General features: G+C 39.8%; 1 protein-coding gene across 1 annotated transcript in view; it reads left to right on the top strand.

The window, feature by feature from the left end:
• The window catches only part of LOC107552441 (integrin beta-3-like), an 11,364-nt gene extending 103 nt beyond the window's left edge, over nucleotides 1–11,261 (top strand). The window contains exons 2-8 of the mRNA XM_016234324.1: nucleotides 1,500–1,634; nucleotides 6,949–7,378; nucleotides 8,870–9,083; nucleotides 9,333–9,430; nucleotides 10,204–10,320; nucleotides 10,798–10,964; nucleotides 11,196–11,261. Coding sequence (XP_016089810.1) covers nucleotides 1,500–1,634; nucleotides 6,949–7,378; nucleotides 8,870–9,083; nucleotides 9,333–9,430; nucleotides 10,204–10,320; nucleotides 10,798–10,964; nucleotides 11,196–11,261 — 1,227 coding nt within the window. The remainder of the gene's footprint in view (nucleotides 1–1,499; nucleotides 1,635–6,948; nucleotides 7,379–8,869; nucleotides 9,084–9,332; nucleotides 9,431–10,203; nucleotides 10,321–10,797; nucleotides 10,965–11,195) is intronic.
• The last annotated feature ends 3,988 nt before the right edge of the window (nucleotides 11,262–15,249 follow it).

The following is a 15,249-nucleotide window of genomic DNA, read 5'->3' as shown; positions in this document are numbered from 1 at the left end:
AAAAAAAAAAAAGAGGGAGAAAAAGACGGGGGGGGGGGGGGGGGGGATACATTATAGAGACTTGTATAAAAACAGTGGAAGCCGTTGAATAAAAGAACTTATTGAATTCCATACTGCACCTTTATCTGCATGTGCACGTAAAATGAGTCCCAAGCTATCATTCGGTGTTCATTTGTTGAGTTTTAACTTGCCTGTGGTTACACATTTCCTTGCGTCTTGATGAAGAGGTTGCGTTTGCGAAATGCTGAAACACATTAGGTCATGTGTCCATATATGTCTCAGAATGGCAGTTTAAACTCCCAGGTTGTGCATCAGAGAATCAGAGTGAAAACAGAGCGGCTACAGCAGGAGGCCTTCAGTAGTTTGGATCTATTAAAATGGGACTGAATTTGTTAGAAGTTTGGGTGCCAGTTTTACTTCGAATTTCCATAGCTGCGGGTAAGTTTGCCTTTTGTTATTGTATCTTTAGTTAATAAGTCAAAAATAAGAAGAATGTGTGTGTGCTGCAAACATTTTTTTCCCCTGCATTTGATTACGGGTTTGCTTGTTTCAACACACTTGAGAGACTGTAAAAATAGAACCTTAATCAGAATCAGAAGAGCTTTATTAACAAGTATGTTTACACACACAAGGAATTTGACTTGACGACAGGAGCTTCCAGTGTAGAAGAAAGTACAAACATAGTGCAGACATACATGATAGTGCAGACATACATAGGAATTACACAGTAGGGATGTAATATAAAACTAATATAATAAAAAAAAGAAACATTAAATAATGTACTATATACAGAAAAATTTAATTGTTTAGATAAATGTACAGATATGTTATTAGTGTGCAGATATGTTATTTACAAAGTGTGCAGTTTAATATAAATATGTCAGAGGGTTAGAGTTAGTTCACCCAAAAATGAAAATTCTGTCATTATTACTCACCCTCATGTCGTTCTAAACCCGTAAGACCTCCGAATATTCACTGAACGTAAACAGCGTATGCTGTTCTGTGTCAGCTGCGTCACGCGGATACGGATACACAGAATAGCATTTGCTGTTTACGTTCAGTGGATACTCTCCAAAATGGCACCGGGGTGACGCGGAGGAGACAAATTGTTGAATAAAGTCGTTATTTTTGTTTTCTTTGCATACAAAAAGTATTCTCGTAGCTTTGTAAAATTATGGTTGAACCCCTGATGTCACATGGATTATTTTACCGATCTACTTGCTACGTTTCTGGACCTTGATCATGGTAATTACATTGCTGTCTATGGGAGGGTCAGAGAGCTCTCAGAATTCATCAAAAATATCTTAATTTGTGTTCCGAAGATGAACGGAGGTCTTACGGGTTTAGAACGACATGAGGGGGAGTAAATAATGACAGAATTTTCATTTTTGGGTGAACTAACCCTTTAAAGACATTTCTAAACAATTCTAAATTAAACTCAAATAAAGAGAGAATTCAGAGAGGCTGACCTTTGATATCTGCGTCATTTGTCTTTGTAGAAGATCAGGTCTAAGGTTGAGCTGGAGCTGCTGGGTGTGCCGGATGAGTTATCTCTGTTCATCAACACAACATGCCTGGATGGAGAGGTCATTGCAGGTGTCCGGTCCTGTGCCGGACTCAAAATCGGAGATATGGTCAGCATCTGATTCATACACTGGAAATTTTTTTTTTTTTTATTGTTTCCGATTAATTAAAATGAGCTAAAGCAACACAATTGCTCAACATTTTATCACAATTTTATTGTATTCAGTCCACTTAAATATGTAAAACTTTAAGTTGAATTGAATTTGTTTGTGTTGGGACTATCATTTTTGTTGCACTGAAATGGCGTGGGTGGATTTTAGTTCCCAGCATGCTTTGCATAGGACTGAAATGGGAGCACAAATGCTGACATTAAGTGTTATTTGTACACATTTTTGAGTAAAGGCAAATACCTTTAATGTTTAGTTATTGTTACGGGGCTGACGAGACATGAGACGTGCGGATCCAAATGCAAGGCTTTATTCATAGACATGGTTAGAGACAGGCAAGGGTCAGATAATGGCAACGGGTATATAGAGGGCAAGACACAAGAATATTCCTAGGGCTAGCGTGGGTCTACGATCGGCGAACAGAATTAACAGGGCGAGACTAGAGGGGTAAATCCAAGAACAATGCAAAGGTCTAGGCAGGGGCAAGCAGAATCTGAATAGGGCAAGACGAGAGGGAGAATCCGAGGAACACAGGCAAAGATCAGGATACGAGAAAACAGACGAGGCAGACTAAGCTAAGGCTGGGTAAACTAAACAGGCTCCGTAGAGTAGCTATCAAACGATAAGCGCTAAACAATACTCGGCAGCTTGACGGGGATAAGAGTGAGTGTTATATAGGGAAGGTGTGAGTGATGACAGCTGTGTGCAATCAACTGTGTGTGTAATCAGTGCAATGGATGATGGGAACTGTAGTCCGGGTGAAGTGCAACAGTGGTGTGGTGCAAGAGTCCATAGTAGTGGAAGGGTGACCTCTGGTGGCGAGCAGACAGAAGTTCATGGACCGGATTCGTGACAGTTATGTTGGATATTTAAGAGTTTGTGTTGTTGAAGATTTTGTGGTTAACGTTGTGCTCAGGAGTAGAGATTGTTTGTCTAATCAAATATAAAGGTGTCTAAATAAAGAAAAAATTATTTTATGCCTTAAAAATTTGAGTACAATCAAAAAGTATGTTCTTATTTACTTTAATAACACTTAGCTCAGTTAAATTTCTCAAATTATTACAAAGGAATGACAAGTAACACATTGAATTAAACATGACATTTTGAAGTAACGCGACAGAATTTTTAATTTTTTTGGTAAAACACTCCAATAATAATGTTTAATTTATAATAATATGTTTAATTTATATAGCACCTTTCCCAAGCTCAAGGACACTGTACAAAAGCAGTAACACAATAGACAGTCGATTCACAGAATCATAAACAGTCATTTCACAATCAATTAATCAATTCATCAAATTAAGTGGACAGTAGACATTTGCCCAGTCCGGGGATAGACATGATTGCAGTTGCATATCATGGTACAGTTATGTACTGGAAACAGAGATACATAACATAGTATAAAGGATAGTGTCAATAAGTAACAAACAAAGAATAGTAAATGCAACAAAAATACACAGAACGAAAATACTCAGAGAATTACAGCTGGTAGTATAGGATGAGGAGAGTGTTTAAAGAACATGTTATGACTGATAGTATTGGGTAAACAAGTAGGTTTTGAGTTGTGATTTAAATACAGAGGGTGAGGTTATTGTCCTTAGTGCCAGTGGTATAGAGTTCCATAGTTTAGGTGCAATTACGGAAATTTACCTGCCGCCCATTGAAGATAGACGAAATCTAGGTACAGTAAGAAGTTCACACCCTGCAGATCGAAGTGATCGAGGTGGAACGTAAGGAGACAGTAGATCAGAGAGATAAGGAGGAGCAAGACCATTGAGTGATTTAAAAGTAAGCAGAAGAATTTTGTAAGTAATACGAGATGGTACAGGGAGCCAATGAAGTTGAAATAAGATAGGGGTAATATGAGCAGATCGTTCAGTATGGATTAATATTCTTGCAGCAGAATTTTTAATATATTGTAAAAGAGAGATAGAGTGCAATGATAATCCGGCAAAAAGAGCATTACAGTTGTCTAGGCATGATGTAATAAAAGCATGCACTAATGATTCAGCATCTTTTGGAGAAACATAGGATCCAAGTTGGGCTAAACGGCGAAGCTGGAAAAATACAGCTTTGGATAGTTTACTAATGTAAACATCCAGAATCAGTGAATGATCAAGAGTAATGCCTACATTTCTTATAGTAGCAGGTTGAAAAATTGTTGTAGCATCAAGGTTGAAACTGTCACGGCAGAGAAGAGTCAGGATCCAAGTGCGAGTGCAAAGGTAAGGTTTATTTAGTAATCACAATAACGGAGACACAAGGTGATAATCCTCGGGTCCTGGTCAGAATCAGAGCTCCACTGAGAAATCCCCTCAACCACTGCGTTGACCAAACCAAGGAGAAGGCGGAAGATCCGTACCCTGACTGAGCGAGAACTGGAAACAGAGAACTGACAGGGAGACAGGAACATGAGAATAACGAACCGACAAACACATTGAACAGAGTGACCTATAAAGGACTCGCTAACGAGTTGCAGCTGGCGCGCTCTGATTGAGCACCAGCTGCAAACACTAACGAATGACGTACGCACATACAACCACATGACAAGACGCAGAAAGACCGTCCGGACCCATGAACCGTGACAGAAACTGAGAGCATTTACCATTTTTTTGTTAGTGAAGGGGGCCCAGTAATTAAAATTTCTGTTTTGTTCAAATTCAAAATGAGAAAATTAGAATTTAGCCAGGCCTTTAGCTCATTAATACAGGCAGATAGTGATATGGTCTGGTGAATAGAATCTGGTCTGCATGCAGTGTATATCTGAATATCATCAGCATAACAGTGATAATGAAAACCATGACGACGGATAATATGTCCAAAAGGCATGATGTAAGTAATGAATAGTAATGGCCCAAGAACAGAGCCCTGGGGAACACCCTGACTGAGTAAAGTAGTGGGATATTTATAATTATGCATAGTGATGCAGTATTGTCTATCAGTGAGATAGGAAGAGAACCAGGATAGTGCAGCACCTGAGACACCTATCTCTGAAAGGCGGGAGAGTAATATCTTGAGACAGACAGTATCAAATGCTGAGCTGAGGTCGAGCAACAGGAGAATGGAGAGATTACCTGGGTCACCAGAGAGTAACAAATCGTTGACAACCTTAACTAAAGCAGTTTCAGTGCTGTGATGAGAGCGAAAACCAGATTGAAATGCATCGAATTGATCGCTGAGAGCTAGAAAAGACTGTAGGTGTTTGGCAACAACTTCTTCCATAATTTTCGAAATAAATGGTAAATTGAAGATTGGACGATAGTAGGTAAAACCAGCTGGGTCCAGGTTTGGTTTTTTTATGAACAGGAGTAACAGCAGCAGTTTTCAGTGAAATTGGAACAGTGGCAGAGATAAAGGACATATTTACTAAGCGTGAGATAGGAGCAGAAATGACAGAAGTACAGTGCTTCAGAATGTGAGTGCAGGATCTAACTGGCATGAGGAAGAATTAGAGTTCTGCATTATTTCAGCAATTAAGGTTGGAGTTGTCAAGGTAAAATTATTTAACAGTTGAATAGATTGAGCTTGCTCACAAGTAGAAGTGGTTGGTTCAGTGCCAAGAGACCCACAAAGAGCATCCAGTTTTATCTGAAAGTGGCGCAAGAAAGAGCCACACAAATCATCACATTCATATTGACTGAGACAATGGCTAGGTGGCTGGACTAATTTATTAACCATGCTAAACAGTGTTTTTGGGCCTATTGTTAGCTTTATTGATGATGTCGGAAATATAGGAAGAGCGTGCTGCATTCAAGGCAGTTTTATAATCTTTGTTTTATTTACAGCTATTTACAGTGTAGAAAGTTTTCAACTATATTGTTTGTGTACCTACCAGTATACATTAAAATCCCCCTACGAGATTAAATGTTTAAATACTGTTTATTTTGTTAAACAAGGAATATAGTTGCATTTGGTAGGCCTGTCGCAATAATCAATATATCGACCTATTGCACAATATATGTACGTGACCTCAATCATTTTTGGTGACGCAATATATTGCCCATTATATTTACATAAAAATTAATGTCACCATGTTTTTTGCATTCCACTTGCACCTGTGTCTTTTGCAGCTTCTCGTACATAATGTGGAGTAGTCGGTGCTATTTCAAATGAAAAAAATGCTTCTACAAACAAAGTTTAATCTGCAGATATGGCCTTGTTTAGGAATATGTGTGTCACGAATCCGGTCCGTGGGCTTCAGGCCGATTGCCACTAGAGGTCATTCTCCCATTACATTGACTCTCACACCACACAGACTGTTACACATCACCCTGGACTGCATTTCCCATCAACCATTGCACTGATTACACGCACACAGCTGAATGCACTGATCACACACACACACAGCTGAATCCAATCAGACATGTTACATAAGCCATGGAATTCCTCTCTCTCACTGCCGTGTATTGTTCTGCATTTTCCACTCACCTAGTGTTAGCTGCATTACCGAGTCTAGTGTCTTGTTTTCTTTGTCTTGCCTTGTCTGTTTCCCCGTGTTCTGATCACTGCCTGTTTACCTGGATTATCTCTCGAGTCTTGCCCTATTGGATACTGTTTGCCCCTGCCTGGACCTTTGCCTTGTACCTGGATTATCCCTCTTGCCTTGCCATCATTATACCTGTTTGCCATTGTTTTACCTATGCCTGTTTTGACCACGTCTCAATGAATAAAGCCTTGCAGATGGATCTGCACGCTTCCTTTGTTCCGTCCGTAACACTGTGCCTTTGTGCATACGGACATCTGACTGATAAGTAGGGATTGTGTTTTTCAGCAATACAGTGCCTCCTTAATTTACAGAGAAAAGAAGGTCAGAGAAAAATCTGTAGTTAGAAAAATCTCCATAAAATTTCTTTTTTTCTACTTGTTACTTTGCACTTTTTGTTAGAAAATGTTTATTAAAGTTTAAGGTATCTAAAATTTTGACTTAATTTCTATGATCCAAATAGTCTTAAGTATTAAAAGTTTGTTGTCATTTGAAAGTGTGTTGGCCTTCTTGCATTATTATGCTGTTATATTATGATTATATATTCAGTGGCATAAAATGACAATAATATCATTTATCGCATTTATTTCTGGGGCAATATATCGCACAACAAAAAGTTGTTATTGTGACAGGCCTAGCATTTGGCAGATGTTTTTTTTTCAATGCGACTTGCATTGCGTTCCATCTATACATTTTATCAGTTCATGCAATCTCTGGGAATCGAAAACCATGACTTTTTGCTTTTTATCTTTCCTTTATATTACTCTTCCATAGGTTTCATTTAGCATTGAGGCAAAACTTCACGGCTGCCCCAAAGAGAAGAGCTGGACCTTCATGGTGAAGCCAATAGGCTTTAAAGACACCCTTCAGGTGACTGTGGACTTTGCTTATGAATTTGACTGTCAGCAGTCCTCCGTGCCCGCCAGCCCGTCCTGTCATCACAGCAATGGTACCCTGGAGTGTGGCTTGTGCCTGTGCAATCCGGGCCGACTGGGCTCTCGATGCGAGTGCTCAGAGGCCGAATATAAACCCACCCAACAAGACAGCTGTAGCCCCGACCCAGCGGCACTGGTTTGTAGTAGGTGCGGAGACTGTGTGTGCGTCCAGTGTGCCTGTCGCTCGATTGAATTTGGGAAGGTTTGGGGGCCATACTGTGAATGTGATGACTTCAGCTGCCTCTGCTGCAAAGGACAAATATGTTCAGGTGAGGTTAGACATGTCTTGACTCAATAGCCTTGAAGAAAAAGAAAAACAGTGTTACAGTAGATGTAACATTGTGTGTTTGTGAGAATTACACACAGCTTTTTGTTCTTGCCTCATCACAGAGACAGTGTTTCACCTTATTAGGCAATTCAATCCACATTCAGAACCAAATTTACTCAGTCTGACTCAGATATGCTGGATTTGATAGATCTTCAATTTTGCATGTCTGTGTGCATTACCTGCTTAGCCTGAAGCCTGTCACATGATTCAGGTTGTTCACGTCTTAGTTTCTCTTGTTAAACAACAAGGGCTGCACGATTATGACAAAAATCATAATTGTCGATTATTCCCCTGAAATTGTCATTGCGATTATTAATTACAATTATCACAATTTACATTTGTAAGTTGTAACACTGCAAAAGTTATCAGTATAACACTGTGTTATATTACTCTGAATAGATATAGGGCTAGGTTCGACTCTTGGGAGGATAAAAATGAAATTTGGGCCAAATTTGGGTATGAAGCAGCTACACTCTTAAAAATAAAGGTGCTTCACGATGCCATAGAAGAACCTTTTTGTCTAAATGGTTCCATAAAGAGCCGTTAACATCTGAAGAATCTTTCTGTTTCACAAAAGGTTCTTTGTGGCAAAAGAAGGTTCTTCAGATTACAAAAAGGAATGAAAGAGATGGTTCTTTAAAGAACCCTTGACTGAATGGTTCTTTGTGGAACCAAAAATGGTTCTTCTATGGCATCGCTTGAAGAACCTTTTGAAGCACCTTTATTTTGAAGAGTGTAACAGCCAGCACGTGTATTGCACATATAACAAAAAAACAAATAATAGAAGAAACAAGTTAGTATTTTGTTGTATTGTCCCAAAACAACACTGCTGGAATGGGAAAAATTCTATATTTAGTCCAGGTTGTGCATAACAGGTCCTAGAAAACAAAGAAAGAGGAAAAATAAAAAATAAAATGTCCAGAAGTTGTCCTGGTTCCTTCGCAAATTGGTGTGTGTAGTGTAAAATGAATGTATGTAATGCATAAGAGACTTCTTTCAAAAACATTCAATAATCTTAACCACCACCAAACTGTTGAATGGCAGTGAATGTTTACTTACCCTCATTTTGTGCCAAATCTGTCCCTCCTCTGACTGTCAGCTCTCAAATTAAATTTTCTACAATGCATATTCAAAGGTTAACAGTGAACTTACATTTTGGTCACGCAAAGCTATTATATGAATTGAGAAGATGTGGGATATAGAATAATGGATATAGAATTGTATTTATTTTTTAGTTTTGTATCTGTGGTCAATATAAATAGTTGTATCGCAAGAGCTGAGCTGTGTGATGCTTCTTCAAAAATTCTCCTCCTATGTTCCATTGAAAAATGTACAGCATGCATACATTTTTCAAATGTTCATTTTGGCTGAACTTCATGATCACCATATTTTCCCATAGGTCATTAACAGCCATGTTTGTTGTCTCTGTTAGGCAATGGTGAGTGCAACTGTGGGACCTGTCACTGTAGCCCTGGATGGTCCGGCGAGAGCTGGGACTGTTCGACCCACTACATGGGAAGTGGAGGAATGCTGTGTAGTGGGCGTGGCCACTGTCTGTGTGGCGTCTGTGAGTGCACACAGCCAGGAGCCTATGGATCAACCTGTGAGAAGTGCCCCACCTGCCCACATGCCTGCACCATTAAAAAGTGAGTGCGTGCGTCTGCAGGTTTTTCTGTATTGGTGAGAATGAAAGTTCAGATATAAAAAAAACTGCAGAACCTGAAAAGCAAAAATATTTTTTATAAAGAAATTAAATAATGTCATGATTCACTTTTAATAATTTTCAGTTATATTGAAAAATTGTGTTTTTGACATATATAGACTATATAGACAAGTATGTTTAGGTGCTTTTTTATATCTATCTGTTTAAAGGGGATTTATGTGTGTTTCTGCAGGGAGTGTGTGGAGTGTAAACATTATAAGAGAGGGGATCTGTATGAGAAGAACTGCAATCATATCTGCGGAGATGAGATTGCGCTGGTAGATGAGCTGGGTAATCTCTACCTCCAACCAATCCATAATACATATCTCCCATCTGCAGTAGCCTATATAAATCTCTTTTAGGGTATACAGTACCATTTAAATCATTGGGATGGTAATTTTTTTTAAATAATGTTTTAAAAAAATATATACATATACAGCATCTATATACAGTAAAACAGTAATACTGTGAACATACTCCTATTTGAATATATTTTCAAATGTAATTTATTCCTGTGATGGCAAAGCTGAATTTTCAGAGCATAATTTCTCCAGTCTTCAGTGTCACATGATCCTTCAGAAGTCATTCTAATATGCTGATTTGATGCTCAAGAAACATTTCTTATTATTGTCACTGTTGAAAACAGTTGAGATGAAATGTTTTCAGGATTATTTGACTAATAGGAAGTGCAAAAGAACATTTATTTGAAATAGAACCTTTTGTAAAATTTTAAATGTCTTTACTGTCACTATTAATCAATTGAATGCATCCTTGCTTAATAAAAGTTTTTTTTTAAATATAAATCTTTGCATAAAAAATAATTCTAGCCCCACACTTTTGAATGGAAGTGTATATTTCTAATCTACACAATCTGTACATTTTAAGAATAATACATCTCCATGCCATAGGCCTCAGACAGCTTAAATCTAATCTACAGTATATAATTGCAGTATATCCATTATTTACCACAGGTTCATTTATTTATGACTATATGTGACTATAGTTCTTCATGCAGTATATTATGTTCAGTTGTTGCTGAGTTAATTATCATCTGTTCTCTTCAGTCTTTCATGAGAAGAACGCCGTGAACTGCAGCTACAAGGAAGAGGATGACTGCATTCAGAACTTCCAGTATTATGAAGATGCCAGTGGAAAATCCTTCTATCTTGTTAAAGAACCAGGTGAGAGGAATGATAGGGCAGAGAGAGACAACATGTGACATGTAGTTGTCAAACTTAGCTCATGCTGATAAACTCTGTGTGTCTTTGTGAGAGATGGGTAGATTCTGGTGTTCTTCTTTTATAATTACTGGACAGAATAATACAGGTGCATCTCAATAAATTAGAATGTAGTGGAAAAGTTCATTTATTTCAGTAATTCAACTCAAATTGTGAAACTTGTGTATTAAATAAATTCAATGCACACAGACTGAAGTAGTTTAAGTCTTTGGTTCTTTTAATTGTGATGATTTTGGCTCACATTTAACAAAAACCCACAATTTGAGTTGAATTACTGAAATAAATGAACTTTTCCACGACATTCTAATTTATTGAGATGCACCTGTAGATACTGAAAAGACCAATTGAAATGGAAACTGAATATACAATAAGAACTTTTCTTTAAGAATGAATCTTTGGTCATGGCTGATTTATGTTCAGAGTGTCCTAAGGGTCCTGATGTCTTGGTGGCCACTCTTTCGGTCGCTGGCGCGATCCTGCTGCTGGGACTGACTGCACTCCTGGTGTGGAAGCTTCTGATCACCATTCACGACCATCATGAATTTGCCAAGTTTGAGGAGGAGAAAGCCAGGGCTAAATGGGAAGCAGTAAGACTGTATTAGGATGGTGCTAAACCAACCACATCCTGTCAAGTGTTATTAGCATTTGTTGTAGGTTAGTCTTACTTCCTCTCAAACGGTCTAACATGCACAGTCTAGCCATTTTGATCTCAGACATCAAGTGGTCAAAGTGGGAATTACAGATGTGCAGGTGCTCTCATTATTAATAATACATATTTGCAGCACTGGTTATTAATGAAAATCTCTCTCATCTTTTAGGCTAATAATCCACTCTACAAAGGAGCCACCAGCACCTTCCAAAATGTAGCATATCGTGGCAGTTAAGAATGACACCACCTTTGCCTCTACTGATCATCTCAACAACACACATCTCAGCCAATCACAGCTGGGTTCACTCAGGCATGGGACTATCTAGAATTGTGGTGACTAATGCAGAATATACCAAAATATTTTTAGACATAGTATTAGATAATTAAAACACGCTACCGTTCAAAAGTTTGGGGTCAGTATTATTTTTTTTATACTATATACTTTATACTCTACTATATACAGCAATGATGTGTTAAAAATTGTTATAATGGTACAGAAGTAAAATGTTTACAATTCAAATACATGCTGTTCGTTTAAAATTTCTATTCATCAAATAATCCTGTAAAAAGACTGTCATGGTTTCCACAAAAACATTAAGCACCAGAAACATTTCAACATCAGAGTAATAATAAATATTTATTGAGCAGCAAATCAGCCTATTAGAATGATTTCTGAAGGATCATGTAACAATAAAGACTGGAGTAATGACTGCTGAAATTAAATATTTAAATTAATTACAAATGACAAAACTTTACTTTTTTTTTTTTGAACAAATGCAGCCTATAAGAGACTTTCAAAAAAAAAAACTTTCTGACCCAAAACTTTTGAATGGCAATGTATATTTTGGCCAATTAAACTTATTTTACCTGTTATTTCTCCATTGTTGTAATGTAAATATTGTAATAATAAGAATATTCTTTAATCTTATAAGATGAAAAATGCAGAACAGTATTAATAGGAGTGGCAATTATAGTTACAGTGTGAAAATGTTCAGTGAGACCTCAGTTACAATTTTTAATAACGCAAAAATCTTTTTTTCCCCACTTATAGCACAGTTATTTTTCTACATTTTCCTGATGATATAACTATTTAATAACAACAACAATAAATGTTCTTTTAAATGTTTTACATAAACAGTTGTTTTATTTTATTCATTATGAATCTTTAAATGACTTTAAAACTGTTCCATTCTTACTGTACATTCCTGCACTAATTACTTTTGAGTAGCACTGCTGGTGTTCATTTGCTGTATATTAAAGTATTTTTTAAACTTGCATTCTCATGTTATCATTTTATTTTTAAGGTGATGTGTATAACTTTTTCCAGTGTTAAAATACTTTCTTGTATCCCTTCATTAATATATAGAGACAAAAAATGTCATGTCACTCACTGTGGCTATTAAAACATTCCTCTGTTAGCCAAACAGAGGAATGTTTTAATAGCCACAGTGAGTGACATGACATTTTTTAAGTATCCCAAACAAAGCCAGGGGCGTTACTGTCTCTTTGGATAGCGTGTGATTGGTTACAGCTGTGTGCAATCAGTGCAATGGATCATGGGAAATGTAGTCCGGGATGACGGCTTCCAGACGCTCCTAAAACCAATAAAATCCAGGAGGGTGGGGGAGCGGAGGCGGAACAGGGGGAGGGATGGAGGGCCAAGTCCACGTGGAAGTGGAGAGACCGAGAACTGAGGCAGAGCCGGCAGAGCAGAGCACCAAGGCAGAACCGGCGAAGCAGGAAGCCAGGGCGGAGCAGAGAACCAGGGTGGAGCCGGCGAAGCAGGGAGTCAGAGTGGGGCCGGCAGAGCAGGTGGAGCTGAGGACCACCACAGCTGAGCAGATGGGTCTGAAGATTCCCACGGCAGAGCAGAAGACCACCAGAGCAGGACAGAAGACCACCACGAAGGAGCAGAAGACCACCAGACCGAAGCAGACAGAGCAGAAGACCACCATGGAGGAGCAGAAGACCACCAGGCCGGAGCAGACGGGTCAGGAGACCATGGGAGAGACTGAGACCTAGGGAAAGCAGAGGAGGACAACACAGACAGAGTACTCACGGCCCCCAGGGTTGGAACAGGAAATACAGTGGACTTATTTACAATGGCCTTGGGAATGACTGATAGGGCTAAAAGTTCAGTGTTGGTCTCCTTGAGAGTGACTGGATAGACAGACAGTTCAGTATTAAATGCATTGGCTGGAATAGGACTGGCAGATAGCTCAAAATCAAGGGCATTGACAGAGGCTGAAGCAGACAGTTCAGTGACAGAAACTTGCAAGATAGACAGTTCAAAATCAGACTCATTGACAGACAGCTCAAAGTCAGATTCAACAGCTACATTTAGACCAACAGATTGTTCAGGTTTTGATTCCTTGGCTGAAACTGGTAAGACAGTTGATTCTGAACTAGACACACTTTGGAACACTGAACAGACAGACAATTCCTCACTAGGATCACTAACTGACATTGGCAAAACAGATGATTCAGGATTGAGTGCATAGACATAGAGTGAACTAACGGGCAACTCAAAATCACATGTGTTAGTAGAAACTGTACAAACTGAAGGTTCAGAGTCATTGGGGAAAACTGGATCGGTAGACAATTCATAACTGGACTCATTAACTGGAACTGGTGGAGCAGATTCATTGACTGAAACTGAACAGGCAGACAGTTCATAAATGGTCTCTATGGCAGTGACAGGGTTAACGAGACAGACATGGAGTGCATTTATATTTTCTGGGCTCATAACTGGACAAATGGGGCAGATAACAGGTTCCTTGATTGGAACTGGACAGACAGGGAAATCAAACAAACTCTGGGATACTGGACAATTTGACAGTTCAGCAGACACATTTGGGGAAACAGAACAGTCAGGAAATTTACAGACAGCATCCCTAGCTGTGACAGACAGGGCTGAGAGTTCATAGGCAGCCTCTGGCTGGGCAGGCAGGGGATTAACTAACGGCCTCCATAGCTGTTACAGGACAGGAAGTGAGTTCACAGACGGCCTCCATAGCCGTTACAGAACAGGCAGAGTGTTCATAGGTGGCCTCCTTGGTTGGAACAGGACAGACAGAGAGTTCACATACGGCCTCCATAGCGTTACAGGACAGGAAGTGAGTTCACAGACGGCCTCCATAGCCATTACAGGACAAGTGTATTGCTGGGTGCCACCACCATAGCAGGAGCCGAAGCGAGCGCCGCCACCTCGGAGGGTTCTGCAGCCTCAGCCGCCACCTCTGGAGGACCTGGAGCGAGCACAGCCATCTCTGGAAGTTCTGTGGTAGTGTATACAGCCCAAACACACCAAAAAGCGATCCCCATCATGGGAAGCGCTTCAGACAGGGGAATACGTTCAGGAACAGGAGGGCTAGAGTGAGTGGATTTGGGGAGACCAGCTGCGCGTGCAGACACCAGCAGTGCATCCCTCACACTGACCTTGATAGTCTGGGTGAAACAGACAGGACGTGACAAGACTCTGGATGATCAGCTGTGATGTGACGAGATTCTGGAAGATCAGCAGTGACGTGACGTGACTCTGGACGAACTGCTGAGACATGACAAGACTGGATGAACAGTTAAAATGTGGCGAGACTCTAGATGATTAGCTGAGATGTGACGAGGCTCTAGAAGATCAGCTGAGACGTGACGAGACTCTGGAAGAACAGCTGAGACGTGACGAGACTCTGGAAGAACAGCTGAGACGTGGCGAGACTCTGGCAGATCAGCTGAGACGTGGCGAGACTCTGGCAGATCAGCTGAGACGTGACGAGACCCTGGAAGATCAGTTGAGACGTGACTGGACTCATGAAGATCAACTGTGACTTGACTTGACTCAGGGATGGCAGCTGTGACATGACGGGGCATTGTCGTCGCTGCCATTTTGCGAACAGATTCCACTGTCACCGCCATTTTGTGAATGCGCTCCGGTGCACCTGGCCCAAGGAAGGTATCCAGTGGCGGATGAAGGTCTCTTGCGTGTTCGGTCTTTTCAGCGCGCAGAGTTATTCAATTTAGGTCTCAGGAGATCAAAGTATTCTAGTTTCTTTTATCCTTACAGTCTAGACTGCGTCACGCCGGATCTGTTTCTTACATTGTTGTGATTTGATCTGAACGAAGCGTATCTGGCGTGACGCAGCTGACACAGAACAGCATACGCTGTTTACGTCCAGCTGATACTCTCCAAAATGGCGCTACAGGGTGACACGGAGGAGACGAATTGT

This window comes from Sinocyclocheilus grahami, unplaced genomic scaffold, assembly GCF_001515645.1.
Source record: "Sinocyclocheilus grahami isolate Dianchi unplaced genomic scaffold, SAMN03320097.WGS_v1.1 scaffold451.1, whole genome shotgun sequence".
Lineage (NCBI taxonomy): Eukaryota > Metazoa > Chordata > Actinopteri > Cypriniformes > Cyprinidae > Sinocyclocheilus > Sinocyclocheilus grahami.
This window is presented reverse-complemented; position numbering and strand designations above follow the sequence as displayed.